General features: G+C 44.5%; 1 protein-coding gene across 10 annotated transcripts in view; it reads right to left on the bottom strand.

The window, feature by feature from the left end:
* The window catches only part of LOC123995159 (inverted formin-2-like), a 34,942-nt gene that overhangs the window by 9,895 nt on the left and 7,087 nt on the right, over window positions 1-17,960 (bottom strand). For 6 of the 10 annotated variants that reach the window (XM_046298557.1, XM_046298558.1, XM_046298555.1 and 3 more), the window contains exons 2-19: window positions 10,642-11,058; window positions 10,419-10,534; window positions 9,997-10,156; window positions 7,850-7,934; window positions 7,526-7,667; window positions 7,311-7,443; window positions 6,115-7,209; window positions 5,837-5,976; window positions 5,636-5,697; window positions 5,426-5,528; window positions 5,176-5,261; window positions 4,990-5,090; window positions 4,814-4,884; window positions 4,509-4,687; window positions 4,260-4,383; window positions 3,945-4,109; window positions 3,618-3,720; window positions 2,531-2,683 (exon numbers count right to left, since the gene is read on the bottom strand). In XM_046298557.1, coding sequence (XP_046154513.1) covers window positions 2,531-2,683; window positions 3,618-3,720; window positions 3,945-4,109; window positions 4,260-4,383; window positions 4,509-4,687; window positions 4,814-4,884; window positions 4,990-5,090; window positions 5,176-5,261; window positions 5,426-5,528; window positions 5,636-5,697; window positions 5,837-5,976; window positions 6,115-7,209; window positions 7,311-7,443; window positions 7,526-7,667; window positions 7,850-7,934; window positions 9,997-10,156; window positions 10,419-10,534; window positions 10,642-11,038 — 3,415 coding nt within the window. In that variant the 5' untranslated portion in view covers window positions 11,039-11,058. The remainder of the gene's footprint in view (window positions 1-2,530; window positions 2,684-3,617; window positions 3,721-3,944; window positions 4,110-4,259; window positions 4,384-4,508; window positions 4,688-4,813; window positions 4,885-4,989; window positions 5,091-5,175; window positions 5,262-5,425; window positions 5,529-5,635; window positions 5,698-5,836; window positions 5,977-6,114; window positions 7,210-7,310; window positions 7,444-7,525; window positions 7,668-7,849; window positions 7,935-9,996; window positions 10,157-10,418; window positions 10,535-10,641; window positions 11,059-17,960) is intronic. The other 4 variants (XM_046298556.1, XM_046298562.1, XM_046298560.1 and 1 more) reach the window with 4 other exon arrangements.

The following is a 17,960-nucleotide window of genomic DNA, read 5'->3' as shown; positions in this document are numbered from 1 at the left end:
TTCACCTGATTTAGAATTCCTCACAATCAAATGTAGACCGCATTATCTACCAAGAGAATTCTCTTCGATTATAATCACAGCCGTATATATCCCCCCCAAGCAGAGACATCGATGGCTCTGAACGAACTTTATTTAACTCTTTGCAAATTGGAAACCATTTATCCGGAGGCTGCATTCATTGTAGCTGGGGATTTTAACAAGGCTTATCTGAAAACAAGACTCCCTAAATTTTATCAGCATATCGATTGCGCAACCAGGGGTGGAAAAACCTTGGATCATTGTTACTCTAACTTCCACGACGCATATAAGGCCCTGCCCCGCCCACCTTTCGGAAAAGCTGACCACAACTCCATTTTGCTGATCCCTGCCTACAGACAGAAACTAAAACTAGAGGCTCCCACGCTGAGGTCTGTCCAACGCTGGTCCGACCAAGCTGACTCCACACTCCAAGACTGCTTCCAGCACGTGGACTGGGATATGTTTCGTATTGCGTCAGATAACATTGACGAATACGCTGATTCTGTGTGCGAGTTCATTAGAACGTGCGTTGAAGATGTCGTTCCCATGGCAACGATTAAAACATTCCCTAACCAGATACCGTGGATTGATGGCAGCATTCGCGTGGAACTGAAAGCGCGAACCACTGCTTTTAATCAGTGCAAGGTGTCTGGTAACATGACCGAATACAAACAGTGCAGCTATTCCCTCCGCAAGGCTATCAAACAAGCTAAGCGTCAGTACAGAGACAAAGTAGAATCTCAATTCAACGGCTCAGACACAAGAGGCATGTGGCAGGGTCTACAGTCAATCACGGACTACAGGAAGAAATCCAGCCCAGTCACGGACCAGGATGTCTTGCTCCCAGGCAGCCTAAATAACTTTTTTGCCCGCTTTGAGGACAATACAGTGCCACTGACACGGCCTGCAACGAAAACATGCGTTCTCTCCTTCACTGCAGCAGAGGCGAGTAAGACATTTAAACGTGTTAACCCTCGCAAGGCTGCAGGCCCAGACGGCATCCCCAGCCGCGCCCTCAGAGCATGCGCAGACCAGCTGGCCGGTGTGTTTACGGACATATTCAATCAATCCCTATACCAGTCTGCTGTTCCCACATGCTTCAAGAGGGCCACCATTGTTCCTGTTCCCAAGAAAGCTAAGGTAACTGAGCTAAACGACTACCGCCCCGTAGCACTCACTTCCGTCATCATGAAGTGCTTTGAGAGACTAGTCAAGGACCATATCACCTCCACCCTACCTGACACCCTAGACCCACTCCAATTTGCTTACTGCCCAAATAGGTCCACAGACGATGCAATCTCAACCACACTGCACACTGCTCTAACCCATCTGGACAAGAGGAATACCTGTGAGAATGCTGTTCATCGACTACAGCTCGGCATTCAACACCATAGTACCCTCCAAGCTCGTCATAAAGCTAGAGACCCTGGGTCTCGACCCCGCCCTGTGCAACTGGGTACTGGACTTCCTGACGGGCCACCCCCAGGTGGTGAGGGTAGGTAACAACATCTCCTCCCCTCTGATCCTCAACACTGGGGCCCCACAAGGGTGCGTTCTGAGCCCTCTCCTGTACTCCCTGTTCACCCACGACTGCGTGGCCACGCACGCCTCCAACTCAATCATCAAGTTTGCGGACGACACAACAGTGGTAGGCTTGATTACCAACAACGACGAGACGGCCTACAGGGAGGAGGTGAGGGCCCTTGGAGTGTGGTGTCAGGAAAATAACCTCACACTCAACGTCATCAAAACTAAGGAGATGATTGTGGACTTCAGGAAACAGCAGAGGGAACACCCCCCTATCCACATCAATGGAACAGCAGTGGAGAGGGTAGCAAGTTTTAAGTTCCTCGGCATACACATCACAGATGTCGGTCCCAGCATCAAAGCTGGGACAGAGAGACTGAAAAACAGCTTCTATCTCAAGGCCATCAGACTGTTAAACAGCCACCACTAACATTGAGTGGCCGCTGCCAACACACTGACACTGACTCAACTCCAGCCACTTTAATAATGGGAATGATGTAAATATATCACTAGCCACTTTAAACAATGCTACCTTATATAATGTTACTTACCCTACATTATTCATCTCATATGCATACGTATATACTGTACTCTATAACATCGACTGCATCCTTATGTAATACATGTATCACTAGCCACTTTAACTATGCCACTTTGTTTACATACTCATCTTATATGTATATACTGTACTCAATACCATCTACTGTATCTTGCCTATGCTGCTCTGTACCATCACTCATTCATATATCCTTATCCCCTTACACTGTGTGTAAGACAGTAGTTTAGGAATTGTTAGTTAGATTACTTGTTGGTTATTACTGCATTGTCGGAACTAGAAGCACAAGCATTTCGCTACACTCGCATTAACATCTGCTAACCATGTGTATGTGACAAATAAATTTGATTTGATTTGATAATATACTGCATTTCAAAAACATCCATGGGCAGCAGCAGAATCAATGACCAGTGCCATCTTCATGCTCACCACCAGGCTGAATGCTGGCCCCTTTCTTGTCCTCAGAAGGCAGGCTGGTTCTGTCGGCCTGGTGCTTGGTTTTCCTCAGCGCATAGCCTTTCCTGATGTCAGACAGCAGGTGGTCAATGATGCAGCCCTCCTGGACCGGGGGGGCTTTACGAACTGGGGGTGAGAGAGGGTGAATCTCAAAACAGTCTACTCTTGATACATGCAATGTTCTGGTAGTGTGTTTGAATTTGCACTGGTCACCTATCAGGTGTTGACCGTCCTCGAAAGCTCTATCATTTACTAGTCTCCTTTCCTTCATCTGCACTAAGCGATGAAAGGCTGGATATTTAAAAGCAAAGAAAGTCTTGTGTGAGCAATGCTTTCACTTCCCCAGTTCTTCTAGATCAGTGCAGATGAAGGAGAGGACCAGGAAAGGGATCTTCTGAAGAGTATCAAGAAAGTTAGGCAGAAACCCTTTCAGGAGCAGTCTGAAGTTGGTAATGGGACACTTGAGTCGTGACTAGTTACCAGGGAGTAGAGCTCTACTAACCGTCATTATAGGGTTAGGGCCTGTTTTTTAATTTTATAACTAGGGTACGGCTCAGGCATCACTAAATTGATCATTAACATTTTGAAGCAGAGCCATTTGCTCATGCTCTGCTGCACAGTACATATCGTGGTGTCAGAAGTTCTTCAATGTTGTCAAATTTTAGACCAGAACACTGTAAGAGTCCACATGAAAGATTATTTTACCGAAAATAATGTTCCTTGAGTTGACTGAGTTTAGAGTGATAAAGTAGCTAGTTTACAATTAACTGCTCTCCGTCATTGAACAGAGGTGTTGCTATGGATACTCACACTAGCAGAGCCATGCACAGTGTGCATGCAGTGCGAGCAGCACAGGGAGCAAGGGACAGAGACTAGCAGCTAATGGATACTTTCTGATCGGGCGGGGCCTTAAATTTGGCAGAAGTAATTGGACCTGGGTAGGGTGGGGCCTGAACATCGTGGGCATGGGTAGGCTTTAAAATATAAAAAAATCCCAGGCTCTACCAGGGATGGCATGAGGTAACACTTATTTGGAGTGTTGGCTGCCGGTTATACTTGCTTATCTTCCTGTTCTCCCCCCTTGGTCTCTTGGAATCCTCCTCTTCCAGCTGTTTCTTCCTCTTCTCAGCCTTAATCGCTTGCTCTCGGCGGGTCTGATTGTCCTACGATAAAAATAAAAACGTAAAAAGCAAGAGAAAACAAAGCAGCACAGGTGTCCACAATGCAAATGTGACACCATAGCAATGTGGTATTTAGACTAAACAAAACTTGGGGACCTATACAGTCCAAAGTTATGGCCCAGTTATTGGAATAAATGCTTGAATTTAATGGTTTTATATAGGAAAGTCAATAGACAAAGTGCCCATAAGTAATTTGTTTCTCTCACCTTGAGAGCTTTGATGAAGAGTCCCCTGAAGGAATGTAAAGTGCTGAACAAGTCCTCCAGGGAGAGACGGGATGAGTCCTCACACAGATACTGTGCCAGATCCTCCTTCTTCCTGTCAATGGAGGCAAACCTCGCCTCCAGCTCCCTGCAGGCCTCCTGGCTTCCCTAGAGTAGACAGCCATTTCAGGAGCTGTATTTAGTTATGATCTGGCAACCAACCTGATGGCATGCTAATCTCTGACACCATTAAAGGGGCGCTTGTGAGAAACCACAGTCACCTGCTCTCTGGTGGTGAGGAGAGGTATAGCAACCCACCTGTATGGCAGTGAGATACTGCTCCTTGATGGCCGCCACAGAGGAGGAAGCCACCTTCTTTTCTGACTCTTTCAACCGCTTGATGAGCAAACTCGCCTCTGACTGGAGAGTCTCCAAATTCACACTGTGGAAGGAAATGATAAACTCTGTAAGATTAGCATAGCCTCCCGTGTCAAGCTTTGATTACTCTACAATGTTGGCACCACTGAAAAATTGCAAAAGTTGTATACAGCTTTTTTCCCCCATTACCGAGCAGCCTTCTCACAGATCTCTAGATCATCTGGAAGGTTCAACAGGTCATCATGGTTCTGCTCAGCCTCCTCTAGGATGTGGTGGAGCAGCGTGATGCGACTTTTATTGGCCTTGGTTTCAGTGAGTTTCAACAGTGTGCTGATCTTGAAGCCCTCAGCATTCCCTGTGTGGCTTCCCTGTAGAACAAAGTTAGACAGACCAGCGTCGGGAGTCATCGTTCTCTCACTAAAAACATTGTTGCGAGACCCTATTTTGTGTGTTTGGTTATATGTATTGTATGGTATCACATTACGGATTCTTACATAGTTGAGGAAGTTTCCAACGTCCAGAATGAGCATGCAGAAGCTTGGCAGTCGAGTGCTCACTCTCAGACCTTGCAGGATACAAATAACACATTAAAGAGAATAAAATAAAAAGGACATTTAATTAGCGGTCGGGGAGATGGTGGTAGGGCCGCTAGCCTGGTGCCTCGACTTACCCTCACAGGCCTCGTCCAGCAGCTTAACTTTAGGCTGCATCATCTGTAACACTGAGCTGATTTCCTCACACAGCAACATGCACTCGATCCTCAGAGCGTAGCTGGGGGTAAAACACATACACAGGACCAAGGTCAACATCTAGGGTGAATCAGTCCTAGCTTATTGAACGCTGTCAAGAACCTTACCATGGAACAGCTAGGAGCTGGAGATAAAACTGGTCCACACCAGCTAACTTCTCCCGCTCTCCCTGGTACGACTTCAGGTTCTCAATCTGTGGTGGAAATAATGTAATTTCTCTATGACCATAAACTGAGAAACATTTGGTTTCCAACACTACATCTATCAAAACTGAAAATGTATTTAGATCTAAAAATACAGTATAGCCACGTCGGCTTAACCATCGACTTGGCAGGGGTTCCTGTGGCCAGCACGCACTTCATGCTTCTCTGGCTGTAGCTTTTGCAGCTGTTTCAGCACCTCCACATCAAACTTGGACCGGTCACCTTTTTGAATCATGGCCACAAAGTCCTTATGTGAGCTGGTAGGGGACAACATGTATTTTTAACTCTCCTACTGTAAATAGTCTTAAGGTGCTTCCTCTACTTAGGTTCTCTTCTTCATATTACCTTCTCTGAAAATACTCACCATTTGAATTGTTTCAAGAATATGTTCAGGTTAAGATTTTTCTTAGCATCAATGAAAGAAATCTGTAGATGGAGAAAAAGGATAAAGCTTGAAATTAAAACAGGGGTTGGGGTAAGGAAAATGACAACGATCGCAGTGGAGAGAGTACGATTAGAAGACCCTTTCAAAGTCTACAATGAGATAGGGTAAGACCACAGCTACCTCTTTGGGCTCCTGTTTGACTGCAGGGGTGCTGCCTTTGGCTTTTGAGTCAGTCACTGGCAGACAGAAGAGCTCCTCAATACTGGAGTAATCAGGCTCCAGAGAATCTACCTGTACCGAGGTCCACATGGAGTGACTATCTTTAGAAAGAGAAAATAATGGACAGTGTTTTAATTTTGACTTGTAAATTACAGTTTGAATTAATCCAATGGGCACTTATCAAGGTCAGCTGTATGTGTCAGTTTAATTCAAAGGTGACATTCTGACAGGTCCCTTACCAGTCACCACTCTGGATGGCAGCTTCTGCCAGTTGAGCTTCTTCATACGCAGTGTGGGGCAGCGGCCCACCTTGGGTGAAGAGGCGTAGCAGGATCGCATCTGCACACTCTGGGCCACTATAATTTCATCGCCACCAAGGAGAGGAGGTGGACCCATCATGCCTGGCAGGGGTGGGGGAGGCGGTGGACCCATCATGCCTGGCAGGGGTGGGGGAGGCGGTGGACCCATCATGCCAGGCAGGGGTGGGGGAGGCGGTGGACCCATCATGCCAGGCAGGGGTGGGGGAGGCGGTGGACCCATCATGCCAGGCAGGGGTGGGGGAGGCGGTGGACCCATCATGCCAGGCAGGGGTGGGGGAGGCGGTGGACCCATCATGCCTGGCAGGGGTGGGGGAGGCGGTGGACCCATCATGCCTGGCAGGGGTGGGGGAGGCGGTGGACCCATCATGCCTGGCAGGGGTGGGGGAGGCGGTGGACCCATCATGCCTGGCAGGGGTGGGGGAGGCGGTGGACCCATCATGCCTGGCAGGGGTGGGGGATGCGGTGGACCCATCATGCCTGGCAGGGGTGGGGGATGCGGTGGACCCATCATGCCTGGCAGGGGTGGGGGAGGCGGTGGACCCATCATGCCTGGCAGGGGTGGGGGAGGCGGTGGACCCATCATGCCTGGCAGGGGTGGGGGAGGCGGTGGACCCATCATGCCTGGCAGGGGTGGGGGAGGTGGTGGACCTCCATGCCCCATCTGTGGTAGACCTCCATGCCCCATCTGTGGTAGAGGTGGTGGACCTCCATGCCCCATCTGTGGTAGAGGTGGTGGCGGAGGAGGGAGGCCAGGGGGAGGCATCCCAGAGATGCCAGGAAGTGGTGGGACAAAAGTTCTCATGCTTGGTAGGGGTGGTGGTAGATGAGGATGGGGAGGAGGTGAAGTGGCAACAGGGGTGGTAGATTCTTTAATGAGGACCTCTGATAGACCTGATGGACAGATTGACCGATCAATCTGAACGCCCCGGTCTGTGGTCTTGACCTTAGGTGGCCCTTGCTGACCCTTGGAGGACACCAGACGTTCCATCAGGCGCTTGGTGGAGTCAACATCAGCTAAAGAACACACACGCACAGACAAACCGGCCATAACATGTCAGTGTACATGGCCACACAATGTTTATGGACCATGAGAAGGTGATTGATGCGAGACTCACGGTCCTGTGCCAGCAAAGTAGCGCGGTCAGCCAGGGCCTCCAGGGCCAGCCACACCTCGCTCTGCTCCGGACCTACCAACAACAGAGCCTGCAGGATCGACAGCAGCTGCACCGATGCAGGGGAGCTACTCAACTGGAGTGAGGGGGAGAGAACGTTATATTATTTGTATTATCTGTGGTGGATTTCCATTTACAAATAAACTATTGGGGCTTACTTTGGTGAAGAGTGTGGTGAAGACTTCCTGGTGACTGCTCATGTCGATGCCCCCGTACACCCTCTCCATCTCCTCCTCATCCTCTGCCATGGTGTCCTCAAAGGCCTCACACTGGATGTTCAGGTCCACATCCTCGGTCTCTCTGTCACACACACACACAAATATGCATTTCCACAGGATAAAACAAGTCGCAGTGTGACAGAAAATGTGTGCAGCGCAGAACAAAGCATTTGCTAATTTACAAAAAGTTCAGAACCCGTGAAATACTTTAAATTAATCAAAAATAATGGGGGGGTAAAAAATTTTTTAAAAGACTCGACTTACCTAAGTTTTGGAAGTAATTGTAGTAATTGAAGCCCTGGGAGACAAATAATGGCACAGCTAGGTTCAACATGTCCACCTCCACTTCCTGTATTCAAGTCATTGCTTATAACAATTGCAGTATCTTCATCAGGATTTATTTTTGCAACATATTTAACACACCACACCAAGTAAGCACTGGTGTGGTACTTATTGATACTAGTAAACAATTTGTGCAAGGTTGATCTTTAATGCTAGAGTCCTTAATTCAAACAAAAATAATGCAGCCTCTTTTGGTAGAAAGCTGAGGAAGGGCATGGAGAACTATCCACAGAAATTCATAGAGCTATGGATGCAGAAACTGACCATTCATGATAGCAAAAATTATGATTTTATCCATGTTTAGAGGCTATACAGTGTTTGACAAACATTGGTGTAGAAAAACAACAAGGTTATATTTTGGGTTCTGATGGGGTACGACAGTTAAACTAAGCCCTCTCTCATTAAGTCCAAAAATGTATGTCGCAACTATGGATTCCAGCTTGTAAGAGTTCAGACACTCCTTAAGCCTTTCCACATAAATTAGACATACAGTACCAGTCAAAGGTATGGACACCTACTCATTCAAAGGTTTCCAATTATATTTTCTACATTGTAGAATAATAGTGAATACATCAAAACTCTGAAATAACACATGGGATCATGTAGTAATTATTAAATCAAAATATATGTTATTAGAGATTCTTCAAAATAGCCACACTTTGCTTTGACAGCTTTGCACACGCTTGACATTCTCTCAACCAGCTTCACCTGGAATGCTTTTCCAACCGTCTTGAAGGAGTTCCCACATATGCTGAGCACTTGTCGGCTGCTTTTCCTTCACTCTGCGGTCCAACTCATCCCAAACCATCTCAATTGGGTTGAGGATGGGCGATTGTGGCGGCCAGGTCATCTGATGGAGCACTCCATCACGCACATTCTTGGTTAAATAGCCCTTACACAGCTTGGAGGTGTGCGGAGTCATTGTCTTGATGAAAAACATAAGCCCAAACCAGATGGGATGGCGTATCACTGCAGAATATTGTGGTAGCCATGCTGGTTAAGTGTGCCTTGAATTCTAAATAAATCACAGTGTCACCTCCATGCTTTACGGGGGGGAAATACACATGGAGATAATCCGTTCACCTACTCGGAGTCTCACAAAGACAGTGGTTGGAACCAAAAATCTTGAATTTGGACTCAGACCAAAAGGACAGATTTCCACTAGTGTAAGGTCCATTGCTCAAGTTTCTTGATCCAAACATGTCTTTTGTTATTATTGGTGTCCTTTAGTGGTTTCTTTGCAGCAATTCAACCAAGGCGGCGTGATTCACAGGGTCTCCTCTGAACAGTTAATGTTGAATTGTGTCTGTTACTTGTACTCTTCGAAGCATTTATTTGGGCTGCAAACTCTAATGAACATATCCTCTGCAGCAGAGGTAACTCTGTCTACATTTCCTGTGGCGGTCCTCACGAGAGCCAGTTTTATCATATTGCTGGATGGTTTTTGCGACTGCACTTCAAGAAACTTTCAAAGTACTTGAGAAATTCTTCTGAATTGACTGACCTTCATGTGTTAAAGTAATGGACAGGTGTTTCTCTTTACTTATTTGAGCTGTTCTTGCCCTAATATGGACATGGTCTTTTACCAAATAGGGCCATCTTCTGTATACCAACCCTACCTTGTCACAACTGATTGGCTCAAGTGCAAGAAGAAAATACATTCCACAAATATATTTAACAAGGCACACCTGTTAATTGCATTCCAGGTGACTACCTCATGAAGCTGGTTGAGAGAATGCCAAGTGTGCAAAGCTGTCATCAAGGCAAAGGGTGGCTACTTTGAAGAATCTCAAAGTATATTTTTATTTGTTTAACACTTTTTTTTGTTACTACATGATTCCATAGGAGTTATTTCATAGTTGATGTCTTCACTATTCTACAAAGCAGAAAACAGTAAAAATTAAGAAAAACCTGGTATGAGTAGTTGAGTCCAAACATTTGACTGGTACTGTACACATGGCAATTGAAACCTTTCTCAAGAGACAATGAGGGGCTTCATCTCCTATTCGCACCAATACCTGTGTTCCTCTATTACATGAGTTTTGAAAAAGCTTAAGAGAGAGTGATACCGATGAACTCTTTGCGTAGTTTGTCCCTTTTCCGCAGGTCCTCTACCCCGAAGATGATCACGTTGACCACACTCATGAGGACGACCATGTACGGAACATTGTCAGTCGCATGCAGCTCATTCATGATGACGCTGAAGCGGTACTGCTGCATATTCACACTCTGTCAGAGACAGTTCTAAAGATTACTTATGGTTATCATCCCTAAATCACAAACAGAAGTCTTTTCTAAAAATATATGTTTTCCGTCCCTTAGATGAGGGAAAATATATTTCCATAAGCCTCCTTTTAATACTTTGCATGAATACATGGGTTATCAATGATGCTGCAATCTGACAATTTCTTTGAAAGTGAACAATGAGTATAATTATCATTTTTCTATGTACATTTATGATGTTATGCTGTATGAAAAAAGGTGGCCTTACTTTATAGTGCTCCAGGGCATCCATGGCCAGGTGGTGTCCCTGTGGGTTAAACAAGGTGAGGGCCGCCAGCAGCTCAAACACCTGCATCTTTACCATGGTGTTGGATGTGTCCAGGGCTGCCAATCAAAACAGAGATTATGTCCCAACGGACAGACAGACAAGCAGGCCTGTTCACCTCCTCCCAAGCTCCTTTGCCAACCTGCTTACTAGCCTTCTTTCTCACCTTGTGACAGGGTCCTGACGTATCCCTCATTGTCCAGTATAAAGTGCAGCCCAGCTGAGGAGTTCATCACTGCCTTCACACAGGCCACACAAGTGAGCTGGAGGAGGGCGTCAGCGATGCGGGCACAACCCCGGCCAGACAGCCTCTCCAGGGCCTCCATCAGCAGATCCAGTCCATTGAGTTCCAGGAACTGCACCATCCATTCCTGGTCACTCCCCTCTAGACGCCTCCGCACCCCTGAGTAGTTGACCACTGTGGGTACCTGTAGCAGTCGTATGCATAGCTCTGGAACCGAGTTCTCCAAGTTGGCCTCAAGGTGAGCATCTCGGTCGGGGGGGCTGCTGGTCAGGTGCTCCTTCAGTGCCCCCCACTTCCCTTTCGATGCCTTTGCTGCCATAGCAACCAAAACAAAGGGAGCTAGAGAAAAAGGGTGCAATGTTTGGGTTGTGACACGAGTGAAAACAGACCGACAACAATAGAAAGAACAATTAAAAATAAGTCTAAATTATGTATTGATTGGATTCAGAGTAACTACAAAATATGATTGGAAGACAGGAAAGTTGGGGAGGTAGTAAAAGCAAGGTATCCCTTTTCAAAAGACAACTACCTGATAAAACACCAGTCTCAATGTCAACAGTGAAGAGGCGACTCCAGGATGCTGGCCTTCAAGGCAGAGTTCCTCTGTGTGTTCTTTTGCCCATCTTAATATTTTATTTTTGTTGGCCAGTCTAAGATATGGCTTTTTCTTTGCAACTCTGCCGAGAAGGCCAGCATCCCGGAGTTGCCTCTTCACTGTTGACGTTGAGCCTGGTCTTTTGCTGGTACTGTTTAATGAAGCTGCCAGTTGAGAACTTAAAGCGTGCGTTTCTCAAACTAGACACTAATGTAATTGTCCTCTTGCTCAGTTGTGCACCAGGGCCTCCCACTCTTTCTATTCTGGTTATAGACAGTTTGCGCTGTTCTGTGAAGGGAGTAGTACACAGTATTGTACAAGATCTTCAGTTTCTTGGCAATTTCTCACATGGAATAGCCTTCATTTCTCAGAACAAGAATAGACTGATGAGTTTCAGAATGTTTTTGTTTCTGGCCATTTTGAGCCTGTAATTGAACCCATAAATGCTGATGCTCCAGATACTCAACTAGTCTAAAGGCGGCTAGTTTTAAATCACTTCTTTAATGAGAACAGTTTTCAGCTGTGCTAACATAACCCCCTTTGCAATTTTCTAATGATCAATTAGCCTTTTAAAATGATAAACTTGGATTAGCTAACACAACGTGCCATTGGAACACAGGAGTGATGGTTGCTGGTAATGGGCCTCTGTACACCCATGTAGATATTCCATTTCCAGCTACAATAGTCATTTACAACATTTCTACACTATTTCTGCTCAGTTTGATGTCTTTTTTTTTATTGACAAAAAAAAGTGCTTTGTTAAAAACAAGGACATTATGTGAACCCAAACTTTTGAACGGTAGTGTAAATACAACACATTAAGACCTGCTCTTTCCATGACATGGACTGACCAGGTGAAAGCTTTGATCCCATATTGATGTCATTTGGTAAATCCACTTCCATCAAGGTAGATGAAGGGGATGATGAGACAAATTAATATAGCATTTAAACCTTGAGACAATTAAGACACGGATTGTGTGTGTGTGCCATTCAAAGTGTGAATTGGCAAGGAAAGATTTACGTGCCTGTGAACAGGGTATGGTAGTCACCAGGCGCAACGTTTTCACAAGGCAGTGGAACGCTCATGGTCCCTTGACATCTCTCCCACAGCACCGCTTAGATGTCAATGTCATAATTCAGCAAAATGCCTGTCACAGTCAGTCTGCAGTATAGCACAGAGCAAATATGGATTAGAATGTCTTCCAAAAGGGAAGCAAAAAAAAGCAGGTTGAGCACAAGCAGGCAGCTGCGAATGTGGTGAAAGAGGGTAGAACAACCAGAAAATCAAAGTGAAGCAGGAGCAGCAGCAGTTACTGCAAAGTCAGTGGTAGCTAACACTAGTCTCCATCAGCATAAGGGTTGTCTAATGTTAATAAGCTAGCATTAGCACTCAGCATCCTTAGAGAGCCACTGAACAGGCCGATAAGTGTTTTTATTTTTTTATACTAATGAGCGACAGGAAAAACGCAAGACCTCAGTCTTGGAGGTGTGATTCATGAGATGTATCCCCCATGAGACACTGGAGACGTGGAAGCCTATATTTCACTTCCTCAAAATCCCCAGAATTAATCTAAGATACAAAATTACAGAATTCTTGAGTAATTAATTGACGTTTTTGCAGAGGATGTTTCAGTTGCTGCAACTAAAAAAGGTGTTTGGGGCAGTATTTCTCAAGTTATAAAAAAAAGAGTTGTCTTATGTAAACAGTCAAAGCTGCTGACCATGTCTATGCTAATGGATAGAGAGCAATCACCACAGCTGTTCACCCCATGTTTGTGGGCAAATGGACATCGTCAAATCAAAACCCAACCTTAAAACGTTGACACATGGATGTTCCAAACAAGAAAGTCTTTATGACCAGAATTATCCTATTTACACAGTCAACGTTTACACTAGAATAACTTTGACTCATAGCAATGACAGACCATTTAAGGGATACATTTTTTTTTAAAGGCAGTCGCTCTTTAAGCTATTGGGTGTCAGTTATTGAACAGTATATTTAGTGAACGGGCAAGCTAAGGACGTTGACATAAGTCATGGTATTAGAAAAAGTCCTCATTTCCAGCAAGTGTATTTGATGTGTTTTGTTTCTGTAGCTAGTTTTGCTGGCTAGCTAGCTGAGACAGAAGAGATTTTGACTGAAGCAAGTATCTTGACAGTGACAGAGTGCCCCCCTGTGGACTGAAGCAGAACTTTACATGAACCCCATTTAAAAATTGTCAATGTTGAGGTGGTAGAACTGACTAAATGACATTTTGTAGCTTCACACCCGCAGCACACACCAATTGATTACAGGACTGCTGAATGTAAATGATCTAGATTCGTTTGCTATTTTCCAGATTTTGTCTCTCTGATAAGCTACCCAGGAAAGGGCTGAAAATAGACCATATTAATACAAACTCAGCAAAAAAAGAAATCCCCTTTTCAGGACCCGGTCTATCAAAGATAATCCAAATAACTTCACATATGTTCACTGTAAAGGGTTTAAAAACCGTTTCCCATGTTTGTTCAAGGAACCATATACCATTAATGAAGCTGCACCTGTGGAACAGTTGTTAAATAGTGCAAAAACAGTGTTGGAGAAGTAAAAGTGCAATATGTGCCATGTAAAAAAAAATAACGTTTAAGTTCCTTGCTCAGAACATATGAAAGCTGGTGGTTCCTTTTAACATGAGTCTTCAATATTCCAAGGTAAGAAGTTTTAGGTTGTAGTTATTAAAGGACTATTTCTCTCTATACCATTTGTATTTCATATACTATTGGATGTTCTTAAAGGCACTTTAGTATTGCCAGTGTAACAGTATAGCTTCCATCCCTCTCCTCGCCCCTACCTGGGCTCAAACCAGGAACACATCGACAAGAGCCACACTCGAAGCATCATTACCCATCGCTCCACAAAAGCTGCGGCCCTCGCAGAGCAAGGGGAACAACTATTTCAAGCCTCAGAGCGAGTGATGTCACCGATTGAAACGCTATTAGCGCGCATCCCGCCAATTTGCTAGCCATTTCACATCGGTTACACCAGCCTAATCTCGGGAGTTGATAGGCTTGAACGACAAGTCCTTTTTCCACATATGCACACTGATTATATGCAACGCAGGACACGCTAGATAAACTAGTAATATCAACCATGTGTAGTTAACTAGTGATTATGATTGATTTTTTAAAATAAGTTTAATGCTAGCTAGCAACTTACCTTGGCTTCTTACTGCAGTTGCGTAACAGGCAGGCTCCTCGTGAGGCAGGTGGTTAGAGCGTTGGACTAGTTAACCGTAAGGTTGCAAGATTGAATCCCTGAGCTGACAAGGTAAAAAATTGTTCTGCCCCTGAACAGGCCAGTTAACCCACCATTCCTAGGCAGTCATTGAAAATAAGAATGTGTTCTTAACTGACTTGCCTAGTTAAATAAAGATGTATAAAAATGAAGATATTTTTTAAATCAGTGTCCAAAAATACAGATTTCCGATTGTTACGAAAACTTGATCAGCCCTAATTAATCTACCATTCCGATTAATCGGTCGACCTGTAGTCTGAAGCCTGAAAAAGGCAAGTGCAGAGAAAGAGTGAGAGAAAGTTTCAAAAGGGGAAAAACATTGCGCGTGTGAGACCTAATTAACTTATCAAAAGTCAATAGTAAATATTCCTAAATTATGAGTAGGAGATAGAGTGACAAAAGTCAAGGAAAAGAAAAGATAAGGGAACATAGAGAGAAAGAGAGTAATGAGAATTATCGCAAGAGAAATGCTTACCTTTAAATTAGGGCTATTTTCTGGGAATTGTCTCGGTAATATGTGCCTGAAGGACTATAGACAATTATAAAGTGTTATTTGCGAAGAGCCTCCACCATTTCAATAGCGTTGGTAGTAGAATTCTTGCCTACAATGCGGGAGACTCGTGTTCGTTTCCTAGAATTCAACTATTGGTATGTTTTGCCTGGAAATAGACGGTTAGTGTTAGTTTAAGGTATAAACTGAACGTTAATAAATTGTTTAGGTTCAATTGAAAGACCATTCATTAAAAATAATAGCGAGGCGATGTAATACGTTGTCTGTTGCCTAAATGGTCTGCTGGAATATTGTATTGAGAAAAGGAATCGCATTTAAATTACTGAATCACATTAGAAAGTTACCTAAATCTAATGCAGATAGAATTTTTTTTAAACATTTCGGTGGGCACAGCTCTAAAGGGTGGGTTGACTGATGTAGGTTATAAATTTGGCGATTTGCATGTTACTTTTAAGTCTTGGACATTTCATAAGGGTGAAGCCGAAAGAGAAGGGAAAGCTGTAAAGTTTGTTTTTACTCTTATAATAGAGGTAAGGCAGAACGTTGTTTGAGTAGGGGTTATGTTTTCACCTACTGGGAAGAATAGGTGAGTTAGTTGTGCTCGCTGGGCTATATTTGGCTGTAAGGGATTCAGGTCTGAATAGTTCAGTTTATTTCATCGTAAAAGTTGTGTTTATATGTACTTAATTGAACATGCGCTACCATTGGATACAATACTGTACCCTAATTAGGCGAATTCCATAGATTGGAAGTACAGTATTGTATCCGAGGATAGCGCATGTTCAATTAAGTACATATAACTATTGAGGAAGTTTAAAACTAATGATTGGAGGGAGTACAATGGAATCGTTAGGTTTTGTTCGCAGTTTGGGTTTCTGAATCGGTGTAGTATAATGAATGCTGACCAAGTGGTTGTGTTGTTTTCTGGGAAAAGGAGTGGGCTATAATCTTAGAGGGAGTGAGTGAGATCGAGGCATATTCTCACGAAATTGAAAAGGACTGGAAATGTTGTTTTTAACCGAGGGGTTGCAAATTACCCACACGCAACAAAGTGTAGAACTATTAGTTATATATATATATATTTTTTTTAAATACTATATTTTTTAAATACTATATATACACATTTTAAAATACTATAGAGATGTATATATTTTTTTAATACTATATTTTTAATACTATAATACTTTTAATACTATATATAGTAACTCCAAGTCAATCACATTTCTGTGAAATCAAACTGTCTACTTAGGAAGCAACACTGATTGACAATACATTTCACATGCTGTTGTGCAAATGGAATAGACAACAGGTGGAAATTATAGGCTATTAGCAAGACACCCCCAATAAAGGAGTGGTTCTGCAGGTGGGGACCACAGACCACTTCTCAGTTCCTATGCTTCCTGGCTGATGTTTGTCACTTTTGAATGCTGGCGGTGCTTTCACTCCAGTGGTAGCATGAGACAGAGTCTACAACCCACACAAGTGGCTCAGGTAGTGCAGCTCATCCAGGATAACACATCAATGCGAGCTGTGGCAAGAAGGTTTGCTGTGTCTGTCAGCGTAGTGTCCAGAGCATGGAGGCGCTACCAGGAGACAGGCCAGTACATCAGGAGACGTGGAGGCCGTAGGAGGGCAACAACCCAGCAGCAGGACCACTACCTCCGCCTTTGTGCAAGGAGGAGCACTGCTCGAGCCCTGCAAAATTACCTCCAGCAGGCCACAAATGTGCATGTGTCTGCTCAAACGGTCAGAAACAGACTCCATGAGGGTGGTATGAGGGCCCGACGTCCACAGGTGGGGGTTGTGCTTACAGCCCAACACCGTGCAGGACGTTTTTCATTTGCCAGAGAACACCAAGATTGGCAAATTTGCCACTGGCGCCCTGTGCTCTTCACAGATGAAAGCAGGTTCACACAGAGCACATGTGACAGACGTGACAGTCTGGAGACGCCTTGGAGAACGTTCTGCTGCCTGCAACATCCTCCTGACCGGTTTGGCGGTGGGTCAATCATGGTGTGGGGTGGCATTTCTTTGGTGGGCCGCACAGCCCTCCATGTGCTCGCCAGAGGTAGCCTGACTGCCATTAGGTACCGAGATGAGATCGTCAGACCCCTTGTGAGACCATATGCTGGTGCGGTTGACCCTGGGTTCCTCCTAATGCAAGACAATGCTAGACCTCATGTGGCTGGAGTGTGTCAGCAGTTCCTGCAAGAGGAAGGCATTGATGCTATGGACCGGCCCGCCCGTTCCCCAGACCTGAATCCAATTGAGCACATCTGGGACATCATGTCTCACTCCAACACCACCGACTGTCCAGGAGTTGGCGGATGCTTTAGTCCAGGTCTGGGAGGAGATCCCTCAGGAGACCATCCGCCACCTCATCAGGAGCATGCCCAGGCGTTGTAGGGAGGTCATATAGGCCACACACACGACAGAGTCTCATTTTGACTTGTTTTAAGGACATTACAAAGTTGGATCAGCCTGTAGTGTGGTTTTCCACTTTAATTTTGAGTGTGACTCCAAATCCAGATCTCCATGGGTTGATAAATTTGATTTCCATTGATAATTTGTGTAATTTTGTTGACAGCACATTCAACTATGTAAAGAAGAAAGTATTTAATAAGAATATTTATTTTATTCAGATCTAGGATGTTATTTTAGTGTTCCCTTTATTTTTTTGAGCAGTGTATATATGGATTGATGTGTACTATTTCCTTTGGGTTTGAGGAGATTTCTATTTTTTCTAGAGCTACGATATCTTAAAGGGGTACACACACATAACATTTTACAAGTTTTAATTTTCTGAGTTTTAATAAGGAAAATGTTCTGGGAACCTGGGATAAAACATGTAGAAAATGACA

This window comes from Oncorhynchus gorbuscha, linkage group LG14, assembly GCF_021184085.1.
Source record: "Oncorhynchus gorbuscha isolate QuinsamMale2020 ecotype Even-year linkage group LG14, OgorEven_v1.0, whole genome shotgun sequence".
NCBI classification, from domain to species: Eukaryota; Metazoa; Chordata; class Actinopteri; order Salmoniformes; family Salmonidae; genus Oncorhynchus; species Oncorhynchus gorbuscha.
This window is presented reverse-complemented; position numbering and strand designations above follow the sequence as displayed.